General features: G+C 39.1%; 1 protein-coding gene across 1 annotated transcript in view; it reads right to left on the reverse strand.

Annotated features, from left to right (window-relative positions):
- The window catches only part of lrp6 (low density lipoprotein receptor-related protein 6), a 60,912-nt gene extending 41,744 nt beyond the window's left edge, over positions 1 to 19,168 (reverse strand). Inside the window, exons 1-2 of the mRNA XM_061912107.1 lie at positions 18,870 to 19,168; positions 10,911 to 11,307 (exon numbers count right to left, since the gene is read on the reverse strand). Of these exons, the coding sequence (XP_061768091.1) occupies positions 10,911 to 11,307; positions 18,870 to 18,924 (452 nt within the window). The 5' untranslated portion in view covers positions 18,925 to 19,168. The remainder of the gene's footprint in view (positions 1 to 10,910; positions 11,308 to 18,869) is intronic.
- Between the last annotated feature and the right edge of the window lie 429 nt (positions 19,169 to 19,597).

The following is a 19,597-nucleotide window of genomic DNA, read 5'->3' on the forward strand; positions in this document are numbered from 1 at the left end:
AAGTGATTAATTTTTAAAAATCAGATTAATCACGATTAATAAAAGGTAATATTGCTGGCATAAATCACATTTGCTTGAGAAAATCCTCCAATATTTGGATACAAATGCAATTTGGTAGTCAGAATGTCATTTATGAATATTTTTTTAATTTTTTACTGAACTGTAAGTAATTGATTTTCTCAAAACTTGGTGACAGTAAGTACAATATGGTGAGAATTAAGTGCAAATTTTGAAAGTCTGCAATATTATAGCAAAATTGGTACAGATGAACAGTATATTAAAAAGATAATGTGATAAGGACACTCGTAAAAAACTTTACATTACGCACCATTCACTCTTCATTAGTTTATTTAGCACGTTTTTTAAACAAACGTAAGCTGTTTTTCATTTTGTTGATGCAGTTGGATCTGGAGTGACGTGTTGCGCTGTTATAGTGAAGCCAAAAGAGTGAGTGTATGCGTGTGTTTATGTGTTTGTGTGTGTAAGGAGGTGCCTTAATGCGAAGCCAGTTTGTTGACAAGAGATGTGACAGTAGGGCTTTGCGATATACCGGCATTATAGGAAATACAATGTATCTTAGAAAGAAATATATATTTGAGAGAATACCGCCATATCGGTATCTTTTGATGTGCGTTTATAACGGCTGGTGCCCCGCCGTCAGAGTGGCCCAGCAGGCACCGTTGCTGAGGAAGGGTCCACAGCGCTGATTAATGCTGAAAAGTACACACATGTTTTGGAGCCACATATGTTGCCATCCAAGCAACGTCTTTTTCATGGACGCCCCTGGTCATGTAAGCAAGACAATGCCGAGCCACATTCTGCACACGTGGCTTCTTGGTAAAGTAATGCGAGTACTACTCTGTCCTGACTGTAGTCGAAACCTGTCTCCCAGTGAAATGTGTGGCGCACTAGGAAGCGTGAAATATGACAACGGAGACCCAGAACTTTTGAACAACTTGACCTGTACATCAAGCAAGAATGGGAAATAATTCCACCTGAAAAGCTTTAATAATTGGTCTCCTCAAGTCCCAAACGTTTACTGAGTGTTGTTTGATTGATTGATTGATTGATACTTGTATTAGTAGATTGCACAGCTCAGTACATATTCCGTACAATTGACCACTAAATGGTAACACCCCAATAAGTTTTTCAACTTGTTTAAGTCGGGGTCCACGTTAATCAATTCATGTTAAAAAGAAAGGCCATGTAACACATCACTAAAAATGCCCCTGAGGCAACTTTTTTGCAATGTGTTGCCACCCATTAAATTCTAAAATAATGATTATTTGCAAAAAAAATAAATATTTAGTTTCTCTGTTCGAACATTAAATATATTGTCATTGGAGTGAATTCATCGAATATAAGTTGATAAGGATTTGCAAATCATTGTGTCTGTGTTGGCCCTGCGATGAGGCGGCGACTTGTCCAGGGGGTGCACTGTCTTCCGCCCGTGTGCAGCTGAGATAGGCTCCAGCACCCCCCACGACCCCGTAAGGGACAAGCGGTAGAAAATGGATTCTGCTTCTATTCATGATGTACACAACGTGCTAATTTCACTGGTTTTTGGTTTTGTACATATACGCATACATTTACATACACATATACACACACAAACATATACATATATACACATACATATAAACATAAATATCAGGGTTTCCCCTTAAGGTCATTGAATGTAACGCGCCGCCACAACATTTTTATCACAGCCACACCTTGGAAATATGTTGTTTTTTTTAATTGAAAACAAATGAATGTCTGGAGCGTTGTCAGTAGAGCTGGGGAAATAATAGATTTTTGATGCATTGCAATTTGGACACAGATGATTATAGAATCGATTAGTAAACATCAATAATTGATAATCGATTTATTTAGTGTCCATCCATCCATTTCTACCGCCTGTAATGCAGACAGTTCTAAAATTTGACTGACTGCAACAAGCCACCGCACCAAGACGAGCGCCATTATTTTAGGGCACTTATGTTCCAGTTTTGCACACATTTTTATTAATTTAATAATTGTGGGAATTAATTGAACTGTTTCTTTTAGCATTTTTTTTTTTTTTAAGTTGCAAGTGATAAACGCTTATTTAGTGAAAGAAAAATAAATGTGAAACTGCATCTATATACTGTACATGTAAAAGATGCATCAATAATCGATTTGTAATCAAATCCTAGGTTCTGAATCGTAATCAAATTGTGAGATGGACGTAGGGCTGGGCAATATATCAATATACTCGATATATCGCGGGTTTGTCTCTGTCCGATATAGAAAATGACTGTATCGTGATATTTGAGTATACGTTCTCATGCACTTGCTTTTAGCTAAGGGCATTAAACTGCATGCGTTTTTCACTCTTTTTTGTCTCTTCTTCTGACAGAGACTTAAAACAAGCGCACCTTCTTACACACCTCACATACTGTCACGTGAGCAACGTGATACGCTCCCGCGGAACAGTGTGGGTGGTAATACGAGAGAGAGAAGGTGCGAATCTGGTAACAAATGGAGGAAGAATTAATTCCCAAGAAAAACAGCACAGAGTCCATCGTCTGGCGGCGGTTTGACTTCAAGCGGGAATATGTTGAACATTTACGTGTTGCTAGAAAAACTAGCAGCACTGCTAATTCTTAGCATCATTTGAAAAGTCACCCGCTAGAGAATGAAGAGTCCTTCAAACTTTTCATGTCAACATCTCCATTCGGTGCCACACCCACAAAATGCCGAAGCAACTATTTCCACATCTACACCGTAGGACATGTACTATTTGATATGCAGCTCATTTTTATGTGACACTTATTGAAATATCTTGTGTGACATCATGCACAAAAGTGCACTTTATTTGTTTTTAACTACTATAGGGGCGTTCTGTACAAAAAGTGCACTTTAGTGTTATTTTGATATGTCTTCTTAGTGACATCATGCACAAAAGTGCCCTAATAGCTTGTTTTAAAATGTCTCTGACAATCTTGCACTTTCTGTTTTGAAATGACATGAATTTTTGTGCCACTGCTTAATAACTGTTTAATAAATACATTTGTGGTCAATTGACTTAGTTGTAAATTCCCTCTCTGCATGAAAAATTAAAATGATCATATATTAATAAAGTATGAACAAGAATGTTTTAATGTAGACACATAGAATCATCCTACTGCTGTGATTAATTAAGTGTTAATTCAAGGCTAAGGCAAAATATCGCGATATGTATCGTGTTTTGTGACATGGACTAAAAATATCGAGATATCAATAAAAGGCCATATCACCCAGCCCTAGGTGGACATGATTTTTATATATATTTCGGATATACCCGCGAACAGCCAGCTCCAAAACGTGCGAATATTAATCCAATCCACTTTATTTGTATAGCAGATTTAAACATATGTTTTCAAAGTGCTGCACAACAATATTAAAAACAATATTCAAATATAATCCTTAGCTCCAACAATGACTGAATAAAAAAATAAAAGCAATATAAAAACAATATAAAAATAAATATGATTAAAAACGATTTTAAAGAGTAAAACCAATTAAAACAATAAATAGAAATCAACATTTTAAATAACACAGAAAATACAGAGGACCACACAAGAGGACAGTGGAGGCTTTTAAGAAGAGAAAGTCCAACTCGAGTAACAGCGCGAAGCAAGTGTGACGTCATGCTCGCTGCAGCCCTCTTCTTATTCAGGGACATCGAGGGACAGAAGTAGAGTCTCTAAACACGAGTACATTTTATAACTCCAGAATAAGATGCTAGATTTGTTGCTAGTTGTTTTGGATTTTAAGTCATTACAAGTCAGTAAACCCCTGAAAATTGTCAAAGTGTATTGTACAAAATACAGCAACTATTGAAACTATGTCAAAATGATACAAAAAAAGATGTTAATACTAAATCATATAAAACAGATTTGTTTTAAAATGTATGTATACATTATTTTTTAAATCATCGTCATCGTAAATTATGCAAATTACTCCATGTCGTCATGGTGAACACGCCCATAACCACGCCCCCTGCCACAAGTATCTTGGCAGTTTAGGGGAAACCATGTGTGCCTGCGTGTTTATATACAAATAAAAACATACATTCAAAGACAAAACTGTCAGGTTTGTGTTGTAAGTATGATATTATTAATTAGAAAAGTTTAACTTTTTCTCATTACATTACAATTTTTGCTCATTTTTTTACATTTTCACGGTTGTTCTTTTTCGACAATAACCTGAGGGCCAACAAAACTCTTCTGAGGGCCGCAAATGGTCTCCCAGACCGTACTTTGAGCACCCTGGGAGTAAACGGTTTCCACCCAGTCTTTATTTTTGCTTGTGATTGGCGTACCGATAACGCCTCCATGCCAGAGAAAACTGGTTTCTAATCGCATAATCTAACTGTGACAATCCATGTTCAGATTAAGATGTTTCCATGTTTTAAATAAATCTTATTTTTGATGAATTTGATTAATTTAGTGCAGGAAAAACGTACTGAGTTTTGAAGGTAGAATGCTTTCCAAAATGCACACGTCATACTTCATTCCCATCAACCCTTCACAACATCTTAAACACACACACGAACAAACTGTGCCAATTCTAATCATGTCTTAGCAACAAAAGGTTCACTAACAACTACTTAAACATGTGATTTATCTAGCATTTCTATCAAGGGTGACTCCTGAAAAACCTGTTCAGCTTGTTGCTATGGTGACCACTTGTCTATGATGCCAGTGTTGTCCACTGGGCTACAATCTACCTGCGGCCGTGGGTTGCAAGGTGTGTGCTAAATGAGGTTTATATTGTATAATTGATGATTGCATAGAATAACAGGTAGCAAAACACAGACAAGTCCTATTTTAACATGTTCATGAGCGAGGTAACTCATTAGAAATGACTGACCATCTGGGTTCCGATCAGATGGGGAAATAAACTTTCGTTGTGGACTTTGAAGTGACACACATTGACACAACAAGATTGTGTTATTTTTCGGTTATCTGTTGTCTGTCTATCTGTGTAAGCCCTGCAATGAGGTGGCAACTTGTCCAGGGTGTACTCCGCCGACCGCCCGAATGCAGTTGAGATAGGCTCCAGCGACCCACCGCGACCGCGAAAGGGACAAACAGTAGAAAATGGATGGATAATGCATTAAACTCTCTATGAAATGAATATCAATATAACCAATGTCAAATGTACTTGTATACAGTAAGTGTCAATTACACCAGTGGTTCTCGACCTTTTTTCAGTGATGTACCCCCTGTGAATATTTTTTTAATTCAAGTACCCCCTAATCAGAGCAAAGCATTTTTGGTTGAAAAAAATTGATAAAAAAGTAAAATAAATAAATAAATGATAAATGGGTTGTACTTGTATAGCACTTTACTACCTTAAAGGTACTCAAAGCGCTTTGACACTACTTCCACATTTACCTATTCACACACTGATTGAGGGAGCTGCCATGCAAGGCGCTAACCAGCACCCATCAGGAGCAAGGGTGAAGTTTCTTGCTCAATACAGCACTATGTCATCAGTTTCTGATTTATTAAATTGTATAACAGTGCAAAATATTGCTCATTTGTAGTGGTCTTTCTTGAACTATTTGGAAAAAAAAGATATAAAAATACCATATTTTCCGCACTATAAGGCGCACCGGATTACAAGGCGCATCTTCAAAGAATGGCCTATTTTAAAACTTTGTTCATATATAAGGCGCATAGAATAGATGCTACAGTAGAGGCTGGGGTTACGTTATGCATCCTTTAGATGGAGCTCCGCTAAAGGGAATGTCAACAAAACAGTCAGATAGGTCAGTCAAACTTTATTAATTGATTACAAACCAGCATTCTGACAACTCCGTTGACTCCCAAAATTAATAAACAGACATTTTACTATTTTCCCCGATTCAATAAAAACGTCAAAAACAGTCAGATACTGTTACGGTAAATCAAACCTTAGTACAATCACAATATAGTAACACTCGAAATAGTGCAAAGCAATAATATATCAATAACTCAACGTTGCTCAAACTATAATGTCCCACAACACAACACAAAAAATAAAAATGTAAAGCTCACTTTATTAAGTTATTCCTCATCCACGAATCCTTCAAATTCTTCTTCTTCAGTGTTCGAATCAAACAGTTGAGCAAATACGGCATCCAACATTCGTCTCGTCGAAGTCGTCATTAAAAGAGTCAGCGTCGCTGCTGTTAATGTTAGATTCTCTCGCTGCTGCTCTATTCCTGTGTTGTACAGTGTGACTGATCGCCTTGAGTTTAAACTCGCCGTAAGCGTGTCTCTTTACATAAACACACAGAAACGGCACGCCTCCCGCAGTCATATATCCCAGCATGCACCGCGCACTTCTTCTTCTATGAGGGAAAATAGGGTAGGAGGCTGCTTACCGTAGTTGCGAGACCTCTTGTGACATGTTTAACTCGGACACTGAAGAAAAAGAATTTGAGGGATTCATTGATGAGGAATAACTTAATAAAGTGAGCTTTTCATGTTTATTTTGTGTGTTGTGTTGTGTGACATTAACGTTTGAGCAACGTTGAGTTATTGATATATTGTTAGTGCTTTGCACTATTTCGAGACATCGTTAAGGGAGTCAGTGTCGCTGCTGTTGTCTAGTGGTTCAGTGACAATTCCTGCTTTCCTGAAGTCATGTCTCTTAATAGGAGCCATTTTGGGGTCTTTACATAAACACACGAATGGAAATGAAACGGCACGGTCTGGCGCAATCATATATCCCAGCATGCACTGCGCGCTTCTTTTCCTACTGGGGAAAATAAAATCGGCGGCTGCTTACCGTAGTTGTGAGACCTGTTGTGGCTCAATATTGGTCCCTATATAAGGCGCACCGGATTATAAGGCGCACTGTCAGCTTTTGAGAAAATGTTAGGTTTTTAGGTGCGCCTTATAGTGCGGAAAATACGGTAACTAAAAACTTGTTGAAAAATAAACAAGTGATTCAATTATAAATAAAGATTTCTACACATAGTAGTTATCATCCACTTGAAGTGCCCTCTCTGGGGATTGTAATAGAGATCCATCTGGATACATGAACTTCATTCTAAACATTTCTTCACCAAAAAAAGAAATCTTTAACATCAATATTTACGGAACACGTCTACAAAAAAATCTAGCTGTCAACTAGGGCTGTGCGGTATTGGCGTTTATTAATATCGCAATATTTTTATGCCATATTGCGATATACGATATATATTAGGATATTTTGCCTTGGCCTTGAATGAAGACTCGATGCATATAATCACAGCAGTATGATGATTATATGTGTCTACATTAAAACATTCTTCTTCATACTGCATTAATATTTGCTACATTTAAACTTTCATGCAGAGAGGGAAATCACAAATAAGTCAATTGACCAAAACTGTATTTATTAAATACTCTTTATTCTCTCACGGGCGACTTTTTAAATGAAAGAAAAAATTAATAGTGTTGCTACTTTTTTGTAGTAACACTTCTGCTGCATACTTTGCATATTGCTGTTGTCTGCTGAATATCTTCCCGCTTGAAGCCAAACCACCGCCAGATGATGGATCCCCTGCTCTTTATTTTGGGCAATTATTGTTCTTCCTCCATTTGTGATCAGTTTCGCACCTTCTCTCTCTTGTAGTGTCACTCTGCTCTGCTCGACCTGCCTCAGCTAACGTTAGCCATGCTGCTACCTCTCTGCTCGGCGAGAGCGTGTGACGCTAGACGCGCGACAGTATGTGACGTATGTAAGAAGGCGGGCTGGTTTACGTCTCTGTGAGAAGGAGAGACGAGAAGGAGTGAGAAACGCCAGTAACGTAATGCCCGCAGCTAAAAGCAACTGTGTGAGAACATATAATCGAATATTACAATATCGTCATTTTCTATATCGCACAAGGGCAAACCTGCGATGTATCGATATATCGCCCAGCCCTACTGTCAACACTTAAAATTGCATTGTTGCATTTCCTTTTACAGTTTATGAACTTACATTCATATTTTTTAAAAGTATTATTCAATAAATATATTTATAAAAGACTTTTGAATTGTTGCTATTTTTAGAATATTTTAAAAAAATCTCACATACCCCTTTCCATACCTTCAAGTATCCCCAGGGATACGCGTGCCCCATTTGAGAACCCATGAATTACACTACAGTATTTGCAGTTTAGGCATGATAGCTGATTGATTTAGCAGTCAGATACTATTTACTAAATAAACAAAGCGGATACAAGATACGGTATATCAGAACATCAAGAAAATATCATATATTAGGGCTGCACGATTAATCTAAATCGTATCGACATTGAGGTTTTAATTAATGCTGTAAATAACCGCAAGACGCTGAGGCTTTTTTTTCTCATCAGAATTGAGCCTCGCATTTGTTCGTCTGTCGCTTCAAACTGAAAGAAACATGACTTTCTTTTTACATCGCTCTAATCACGTGAGCGCATTTAACAGTGGAATTAACTGAACAGAGTGACCCCTCTTTTCAGTCATTAACAATCTTTGTCTCGGCGGAGACGAAAGCGGGGCACTGCCGCCAACACACTCACAGTAAAGAGAGCCTCACGGTCCCCCAGTCAGTAGTGCCGCAAAGTAACACAATTACGCGGAAAAAATACAATTACAAAGCCAAATGTCCCATTGTGGAATATTTTAGCTTCAAATCGAATGAGCAATATGAGCCCATTTACACGGACGAACGAGCATGATTGCAGTCGTGATCTCTTGCTAACAATAAGCAGAAAGACAACGTCCACCTCTTTTTTTCCATCTGGGAAAAAACATACACATTAAGATGTTCAATATCTATGTAAATTAATATTTTGCACACACAAATTAATCAATTTTATTTGTTGCATATTTTTTTAGAATAACAAAGCCTTCCGCCCGATTGTAGCTGAGCTAGGCACCAGCACCCCCCGCCATCCCAAAGGGAATAATCGGTAGAAAGCGGATGGATGGATGGAAGTTATTTAACTTCCAATAACAGGACAATCATCAACAATTCTATGTAATGAGAAATAAGTGTATATCCTCTTAAATGGTTATTTGCATTATTATCATTATTAATAGAATATAGTATGATTATATTATAAACACTGTGTAATTTGCTCTAATATTTATTCAATTAAAGAGCATGATGTTGACAAATTATCTGAATCCGTCTGCTTAAAAGCAAAATATTTTTCAAGTAAATTATTGGATATTGTTCTAATGTGTGGCACCTTGAGACAAAAATAAGTTAATCAACAGTCTAAAAGTAATATGTCTTCCTTTACTGGTTATTTTTGCAGTTTTGTGCATTTTTGTGTATAAAATATAATAATTGCAAATATAAATCACAATTACAATTACGCTTTTTCTCCAAGTCGGACGGTCCTATCACATATGCTACAAAAAAGCCATTAATCCTATAAAGCAGGGAAACGTCAATCAATCGACCCCTAATCAGCATCGGACGATTTCTGTGAAAGTACGTAGTACATTTGCCGATTAATGTCTTTCAATGTCAATCACCTCTGGCTGATTCTTTATTCATTTTTGATCCCCAAGCTGAGAGAGGTGGCGATCCGCTCCACTAAGTTAATAACCATCACCTCCATTGGGGCAAATGGATTCATTTTTTTTGTATCTTAAGTAGCATTATCACTGGAGGACGAGGCTAAACATGTTACACATCAAGTAAAAGTAAGCCGGGATCAGACATGTTGATTGCTAAGCTAACATAAAACAACTTGAGAAATAAGTACATTTTAAGAAGTGTGGATGGAACGACATTACAGCAGAAAGTAAGCAGTTATTAACAGGAAAATAAAGATGAACAAAAACCTACAATATAACAACTCTAGTGGTCTGTTGCTGTGCAGCAGCCTGGCTGACAAACTGTTGGTGTCAATATCAAGGGTAGTATCAGTATGTGATCAATACTAGAGTGATTTTTTTGCAAAAATATATATTTTTTGCTCTTTTTTATGGACAAAGGAGAACTCAAAGGGCAAAAACTAAAGGATTTAAAAGAGTAATATAGTTTTTAATTGTTTTTAGTTATTGTGCACTATTGACTTTTGTTTTATGTAATAAAATAAAATAGGGAACTAGTTTGAATATCATGTTGATATTGTTACATTGTCAAAAGCATTTATCATAAATGTATATGTTTTAAACTACAGATAATGTATGTGAAATTCTTAGTTATGGATGACCAGCGTAAAACCCTGATCAGAGCATTCCTCATTCAAATAGATATGTTACAAAACTAACAGGTACAATGACTTCTGCACCAGTATAGAGCGTTGACGGTGACGTTTACGCAAAACCGAAGGCAAAAAAGACACTTTCATAAGTACAACGTCTCCACAAGACACTCACTGCATAAATGTGCATAAACATGGAGAATTCCTAACAGGTAGTAACAAAACAATTTGTAGCCGTCAACCACACTTAAATGATGTATTTGAAAGACTGGTTGCACAACACACACACAGTTAGGAACAGCACCACAACCTGTGTGTGTGTGAGTGTGTGCTAGCATGCCTTGAATAAAAACAGACAAATGTTAAGGTTCTCCCCATAGGTAATCAAGTAACAGCTGAAAGGAATCGTGTTAGCTTTGTTATTAATGAAGACAAACATTGCAAGCTCATTTCCCTTTCCAGTTTACTCTCCACATTCCTGAGCTCAGATGATGGCTTTCACAGGACTAGTACTCCGGACCTTGTAACCCGACCTTACGGTGCACTTTTTCACGTCAACGGTTGACTTGAGTGTTTCAATGTGTTGATGGGGGTATCCGAAGAACGTGCATGCAAGTTAACAACGTTTTTCTCACACCTTCTTGACTCGCACTGACATTAGCGTGCATGTGCATTGACACTGTTGTATCCAAGCTTGCGGTCATCCTTTCATCCATGTAAGGACTGACACACTCACCCTCGTGCCGGGTCCAGGGCGATGGCTCTGGGCTGGTCCAGCTCCTGCCAGAACAGAACTTTCCTCAATGATCCATCCAGCTCGGACACTTCAATACGGTTAGTTTCCGAGTCGGTCCAGTAGAGTTTACTGCCCAGCCAGTCGCACGCCAATCCGTCTGGGGACGCCAGCCCGGGGACCACCGTCTGAATGACGCTGCTGCCCGACTGGTTGAAAACGGTGCGTTTGATGGCCTCCTCGCTCACGTCGCTCCAATAGATCAGACCCATAGAGTACACATAGTCCACGGCGGCGGCATCCTCCAGCCCCCCCACCACTACAGTGGCGTTGGCCTTGTCACGGGCCGCGTCCACTAGCCGCAGGTCCCGCCGGTTGGCGTACAAGAGGAGCGGCACACCTGAATGAAAACAATGTTTAATGTCATCTTTCACACCAAACTCATCCTAGCAACTTTCACTTGTTGAAATGCTTTGGTAAGATGTAAAATTAAATCAACCTACCGTCAAAAAACTTTCGCAAAAATAAAGCAAGACATCTGCAATTGTCTTTGGTTCCACACTACCCATCCACACACACAATCTATATATATATGTACACACACACACATTATATATATATATATATATATATATATATACATACATAATTGTATATATGAAAATGGATACACACACACACACACACACACACACACACACACACACACACACACACACACACACACTGCAGGCCAAAGGTTTGGACACACCTTGTCATTCAATGCGTCTCATTTTCACGACTGTTTACATTGTAGGTTGTCACTGTAGGCATCAAAACTATGAATGAACACATGTGGACTTATGTACTTAACCAAAAAAGGTGAAATAACTGAAAACATGTTTTATATTCTAGGTTCTTCAAAATAGCCACCCTTTGCTGTGATTACGGTTTTGCACACTCTTGGCATTCTCTCGATGAGCTTCAAGGGGTAGTCACCTGAAAAGGTTTTCACTTCACAGGTGTCATAGTTTTGATGCCTTCAATGACAATCTACAATGTCATGAAAATGAAGATAACACATTGAAATGAGGTGTGTCCAAACTTTTGGCCTGTACTGTATATATACATTTATACATACATATAGCATCATAGTGACATAGTATAGCTCGGTTGGTAGAGCGGCCGTGCCAGCAACTTGAGGGTTGCAGGTTCGATCCCCGCTTAAGCCATCCTAGTCACTGCCATTGTGTCCTTGGGCAAGACACTTTACCCACCTGCTCCCAGTGCCACGCACACTGGTTTAAATGTAAAAATTAGATATTGGGTTTCACTATGTAAAGCGCTTTGAATCACTAGAGGAAAAGCGCTATATAAATATAATTCACTTCAACTGACTTTTACAACACTGACAAAGTTACTTGTTGACTATCTTGCACTTGCAATACACAAATTAGTAGTTAGCATAGGACTGAAACGATTAACTTATGTAACAAGATGGAAGAGATTAAATGTATATGTAAAGTTAACAATGTCAAGTGTTATTATTCTTTTTGCAAAAATAAGTGTAAGTATAACTTTGACTTTTTATGCATCTGCAACTACACACAATAATTATGTCTAACCTTACTTTATGTGCAATAAATACCTCAATCTTGCACCTTTTTGATCACTGCTCATCTGCTTGCATGTTATCTTATTTTAAAGAGTACTCTGTCAAACATGTCATGTTGTAAATTGTCACTATCTGTGGACACGTTATGTCGTAAAGACCTACTGAAAGCCACTACTACCGACCACGTAGTCTGATAGTTTATATATCAATAATGAAATATTAACATTGCAACACATACCAATACGGCCGGTTTAGTTTACTAAATTGCAATTTTAAATTTCCCACGAGGTATCCTGTTGAAAACGTCGCAGAATGATGACGCTTATGTTGACGCGTGCTTGTGACGTTATTGGTTGGAGCGGACATTTTATCGCAGCACCACTCACGGCTAAAAGTCGTCTGCTTTAATCGCATAATTACACAGTATTTTGGACATCTGTGTTGCTGAATCTTTTGCAATTTGTTCAATTAATAATGGAGACTATTATGAAGAATGCTGTTGGTGCAAAGCGGTGTATTGCAGCTGCCTTTAGCAACCAAAACACAGCCGCTGTTTCTTTGTTTGTTGGGAAGCTTTAATATGGAACAAAGCGGTCAAGCGAACAGTTTCTCTACCACATGGCAACCAGCAAGTTTTTGGATGACAAAATTGTGATATTAAGTCGGCTCTTACAGGAGACTTGAGCGGAGTTTGCATCCTTCTGCAGCTGCTGTCAAAAAGGCAGCTGTGACTTTCTTGGCTCCTCCATATGGCTTTCCTCAGAGACACTGGCGGTCACCGCAGCCCTCCGACTTTCAGGTATGACTATATAATCTCACTAAAACACTAGTAACACAATAAGCAGATAAGGAATTTTCCAGAATTATCCTAGTAAATTTGTCTAATGCTGTTAGCATTTCACCAATCTCGCGCACTTTGCAAATTATATGGTGTTTCCATTGTGCGCAAGCAATTTGCAAGCATATCGCAAGACGAGATTTAAGACAAGATTTTGTGGATAGTTTAGTCAGTAACCCTACATTATTATATTTTATAAATAGTAAACCAAGTTATGGTAGTAGTTTAGTCAGCAGTTTAGTTGTGGATGTACACTGTATAGTGGTTAGGGTTGGACTGATTTGAGGGCAATACTCAGTTATATTGTCCCGACTTCAAATGAATAGATTTACATAAGTATTTAATAAATTATTTTGACACCAAAAACATGTATTTGCGACCATTGATTTGCAAAATGTGCACCACACATTATTCAAACATATAGCTGGAAGCAATTTGCAAAAAGATTGCTCATTATACAAATCGCTCACATTGGTATTGTGCCTACAACAATAACATCTGAATCACTCCCACTGCCGTCGCCATTTTTTTTCCCTAGTGCTTCACTCTAACTTTCCTCATCGACAAATCTTTCATCCTCGCTCAAATTAATGGGGAAATCTTCGCTTTCTCGGTCAGAATCGCTCAAGCTGCTGGTGGCTATGATTATAAACAATGTGAGGAGCCTAACAACTCGTGACGTCACGTGCACATCGTCTGCTACTTCCGGTACAGGCAAGGCTGCTAGGGGTGTATAAAATAGTCAGGAAGTGTCATAAATACAAAGGATTATGGGTATTTGTTGTGTTGCGTTTATGTTGTGTTACTGTGAGGATGTTCTCCCAAAATGTATTTGTCGTTCTTAATTGGTGTGGCTTCACAGCGTGGTGCATATTACTAAGAGTGTTAAAATAGTTTATATCAGAACCATTAGTGTACTCTGTATCACCCAGTATGACTTGCAGTCGTGTGCGTGTTGCTGCGGAAGCCACACACAACATGGTGCTGGACTGACAAGCAGGTCGCACATGCTGTAGTAGGCGACAAAGTCAATGGCTTCATAGCACGCCCTAATTCTTATTATCTGGGTGACCGCCGCCAGTCATTCAAGAGAATATTAGCGTCTCCTATTGTCTTTTTCGCTTTATGACACGGGTCTTAAATGGCTCTTTGAATGGCAAAGGATACCGATCCCAGGACCATGTATATCAAATATTTTCGGAAGGTTCAACCGCCACCCGCCCGAATTTAATTAAAATCTATTTTTTCGTCATGTCAACCGCCCGACCCGCGGTTTATCCGCGAACTCCGCTGAGACCGCAAACCGCGCATCTCTAGTGGGGGCTCCTCACATATTCACATTGTTTCTAATGGGAGCCTCCAACAAAAAGTGCTATTCGGACCCAAAAAACGACAATTTCCCCATTAATTTGAGCGAGGATGAAAGATTTGTGTTTGAGGATATTGACAGCGACAGAATAGAAAAAAAAAAAAAAGATTAAAAAAAAAAACGCAATAGCATTGGGATGTTTTTAATCACATTTACTAGGATAATTCTGGGAAATCCCTTATCTTTCTATTGTGTTGTTAGTGTTTTAGTGAGTTTAATATTACCTGATAGTCGGAAGGGTGTGTCCACGGGTGTGTTGACGCCAATGTCTCAGGGGAGTCGACGGCAGCTTCATTGACTGCCCAAGCTCAGCTTTTCTCCGGTAAGAAGCGACTTTTTAACCACAATTTTCTCACCGAAACCTGCTGGTTGACATTCGGTCGGGATCCATGTTCGCTTGACTGCGCTCTGATCCATAGTAAATTTTCACCTCCGGGAATTTTAAACAAGGAATCACCGTGTCTTTGTGTGGCTAAAGGCTAAAGCTTCCCAACTCCATCTTTCTACTGTGACTTCTCCAATATTAATTGAACAAATTGCAAAAGATTCAGCAACACAGATGTCCAAAATACTGTATAATTATGCCGTTAAAACAGACGACGTTTAGCTGTGTGTGTGTGCAGCGCTCATACTTCCTAAAAACGCGTGACGTCTTGCGTACACGTCATCATTACACAACGTTTTTAAGACGAAACTCCTGGGAAATTTAAAATTGTAATTTAGTAAACTAAAAAAGCCGTATTGGCATGTGTTGCAATGTTAATATTTCATCATTGATATATAAACTATCAGACTGCGTGGTGGGTAATAGTGGCTTTCAGTAGGCCTTTAAAGCCTTTTTTGGGTTATTCCATGATGGGTAAAATTTAAAAAAAAAAAACTTCGAAAAATAAAATAAGCCACTGGAAACTGATTTTTATAGGTTTTAACCCTTCTGAAATTGTGATAATTTTCCTCTTTAAATAAGACAATCTCATTTCAGTAGGCCTTAAAAGGCCTACTGAAAGCCACTACTAGCCACCACGCAGTCTGATAGTTTATATATCAATGATGAAATATCAATATTACAACACATGCCAATACGCCTTTTTCAGTTTACTAAATTACAATTTTAAATTTCCCGGGAGTTTCGTCTTGAAAACGTAGTGTAATGATGACGTGTACGCAAGACGTCGCGCGTTTTTAGGAAGTATGAGCGCTACACACACACAGCTAAATGTCGCCTGTTTTAACGGCATAACTACACAGTTTTTTGGACATCTGTGTTGCTGAATCTTTTGCAATTTGTTCAATTAATATTGGAGGAGTCACAGTAGAAAGATGGAGTTGGGAAGCTTTAGCCTTTAGCCACACAAACACACGGTGATTCCTTGTTTAAAATTCCCGGAGGTGAAACTTTCCTATGGATCAGAGCGCGGTCAAGAGAACATGAATCCAGATCAAATGTCAACCAGCAGGTTTCTGTGAGAAAATTGTGGTTAAAAAATCGCTTCCTACCGGAGAAAAGCTGAGCTTGGGCCCTCCATGCAGCTGCTGCCGACTCCCCTGAGACACTGGCGTCAACAAACCCGTGGACACACCCTTCCGACTATCAGGTACTATTTAACTCACTAAAACACTAGCAACACAATAGAAAGATAAGGGATTTCCCAGAATTATCAGAGTAAATGTGTTTAAAAACATCCGAATCCGTCCCAATGCAATCGCGTTTTTTTTTTCCCTAGTCCGTCACTATCAATATCCTCAAACATGAATCTTTCATCCTCACTCAAAATAATGGGGAAATTATCGTTTTCTCGGTCCGAATAGCACTTTTTGTGCATTACAAACAATGTGAATATGTGAGGAAACCCCACACTTGCGACGTCATTGTCTGCGACTTCCGGTAGAGGCAGGGCTTTTCTCTTCACACAGACAGTTGCGAACTTTATCGTGGATGTTCTCTACTAAATCCTTTCAGCCAAAATATGGCAATATCGCGAAATGATCAAGTGAGACACATAGAATGGACCTGCTATCCCCGTTTAAATAAGAAAATCTCATTTCAGTAGGCCTTTAAGGCCTTTTTTCGGGATATTCCATGATGGGTAAAATAAAATTAAAAAAACTTCGAAAAATAAAATAAGCCACTGGGAACTGATTTTTATTGGTTTTAACCCTTCTGAAATTGTGATAATGTTCCCCTTTAAATAAGATAATCTCATTTCAGTAGGCCTTTAAAGGCCTACTGAAAGCCACTACTACCCACCACGCAGTCTGATAGTTTATATAACAATGATGAAATATTAACATTACAACACATGCCAATACAGCTTTTTTATTCTACTAAATTACCATTTTAAATTTCCCGGGGGTTTCGTCTTGAAAACGTCGTGTAATGATGACGTGTACGCAAGAAGTCACGTGTTTTTAGGAAGTATGAGCGCTGCACACACACACAGCTAAATGTTGTCTGTTTTAACGGCATAATTACACAGTATTTTGGAGATCTGTGTTGCTGAATCTTTTGCAATTTGTTCAATTAATATTGGAGAAGTCCCAGTAGAAAGATGGAGTTGGGAAGCTTTAGCCTTTAGCCACACAAACACACGGTGATTTCTTGTTTAAAATTCCCGGAGGGGAAAATTTCCTATGGATCAGATCGCGGTCAAGCGAACATGAATCCAGACCGAATGTCAACCAGCAGGTTTCGGTGAGAAAATTGTGGTTAAAAAGTCGCTTCTTACCGGAGAAAAGCTGAGCTTGGGCCATCCATGAAGCTGCTGCCGACTTGCTTGAGACATTAGTGTCAACACAACAGTGGAAACACCCTTCCGACTATCAGGTAATATTTAACTCACTAAAACACTAGCAACACAATAGAAAGATAAGGGATTTCCCAGAATTAACCTAGTAAATGTGTCTAAAAACATCTGAATCACTCACAATGCAATCGCTTTTTTTTTTTTTCCCTAGTCCGTCGCTATCAATATCCTCAAACATGAATCTTTCATCCTCGCTCAAAATAATGGGGAAATTATCGTTTTCTTGGTCCGAATAGCACTTTTTGTTGGAGGCTCCCATTAAAAACAATGTGAATATGTGAGGAGCCCCCACACTTGCGACGTCATCGTCTGCGACTTCCGGTACAGGCAGGGCTTTTTTCTTAACACCGACAGTAGCGAACTTTATTGTGGATGTTCTCTACTAAATCTTTTTAGCAAAAATATGGCAATATCGTGAAATGATCAAGTATGACACAGAGTGAACCTGCTATCCCCGTTTAAATAAGAAAATCTCATTTCAGTAGGAGCCAGATGAGGTGGTTCGGGCATCTGGTCAGGATGCCACCCGAACGCCTCCCTAGGGAGGTGTTTAGGGCACGTCCAACCGTTAGGAGGCCACGGGGAAGACCCAGGACATGTTAGGAAGACTATGTCTCCCGGCTGGCCTGGGAACGCCTCGCGATCCCCCGGGAAGAGCTAGACGAAGAAGGCTGGGGAGAGGGAAGTCTGGGTTTCCCTGCTTAGGCTGTTGCCCCCGCGACCCGACCTCGGATAAGCGGAAGAAGATGGATGGATGGATGGCATTTCAGTAGGCCTTTAAAGACGTTTTTCGGGATATTCAATGATGGGTAAAATTAAAAAAAAAAAAACTTGGAAAAATAAGATAAGCCACTGGGAACTGATTTTTATTGGTTTTAACCCTTCTGAAATTGTGATCATGTTCCCCTTTAAATAAGACAATCTCATTTCAGTAGGCCTTTAAATCAATAGTTCTACACTCATGTTAATTTGTTTAGCAAATCCATTGAATATTATGCGCAACTACAATAAAATAATCTTGTGCAGCGAGTAAGTGTGGTCTAAAGTCCACAGGGGTGTGCACAACTGTATATATAAAACAAAAAAGTTGGAGAAGAAGCAGCTTGTGGGACGAGCAGGAATATTTTCCACTTATATTGGCTAAGACGATGTTTGTGGGGTTGAGCTCGTCGTGCTCCAGCTGCACTAGCCTTGAGATGCTAACTAAGGTTAGCTTGGCTCGGAACAAACTAGACTGGGCCCAACGGCGATTAATCCCAGTCACGCCACTTGTGCGCAACACTTGGGAGAACCTTGACGCCAGGGTCCGCCATAAGGAGAGAACAAGTATGGGAGAAAAGCTTTAGGAGAAACTCACCTTGTACGAGAAAACAAAAAGTAGAAAACAACAGCGTCCGCAACACGACACCCATCTTTCCCCCTTTTCCTGGCCCTGGAGCCGCGTCTTCTTTCAGCGCTCACTTCCCATCTCGCCCGCCGCTCTCCGTCGGCTTAAAATGTGCAGTTTAGCAACACGTTGCTCGGCCAGCAAAGTGTTTGTTTGTAGAATTATTGCACTTCCATGCTGGCTGGGAAGATTCCTGCTAAGTGCGTCGCTCCAACTCTCCAAGCTCACATTGTCCTGCTGCACCTCTGCTGTATCCCTCCGCTAACACCTCCTCCTCCTCCGCCGCCGCCGCGCTATTGTCGGCCATTGAATTGGCAAATATAATGATACAACACACAAACACCACGCATCTTTCACCTTTAAATGTAGAGTTGAGAACGGGGAAATCCATCCTGGATTGGAAGAATGAGACACTCGCTTATCCAGAGGCAAAGGCAGTCACATTCCAAAGGGACTACTTTCTCTCCCAGTTTACAAACAGGAGATCCAAATGCCAACTTGCACTAAACATGTCGACTAACGTTACATTATTGTTATTATTATTACATTTAACACTATTATTGCATTGCATATACAAACATAATGCTTGGTCAATTTGGTTATAATCCAGGAGGTGAGGTGTATATTATTATTATTATTATTTTCTCTGTTTCTATTTTTTGGATTGTTTCATTACATTTTGATGTTTTTTTTGGTTT

Source organism: Nerophis ophidion, linkage group LG10 (genome assembly GCF_033978795.1).
Source record: "Nerophis ophidion isolate RoL-2023_Sa linkage group LG10, RoL_Noph_v1.0, whole genome shotgun sequence".
Classification (NCBI taxonomy): Eukaryota; Metazoa; Chordata; class Actinopteri; order Syngnathiformes; family Syngnathidae; genus Nerophis; species Nerophis ophidion.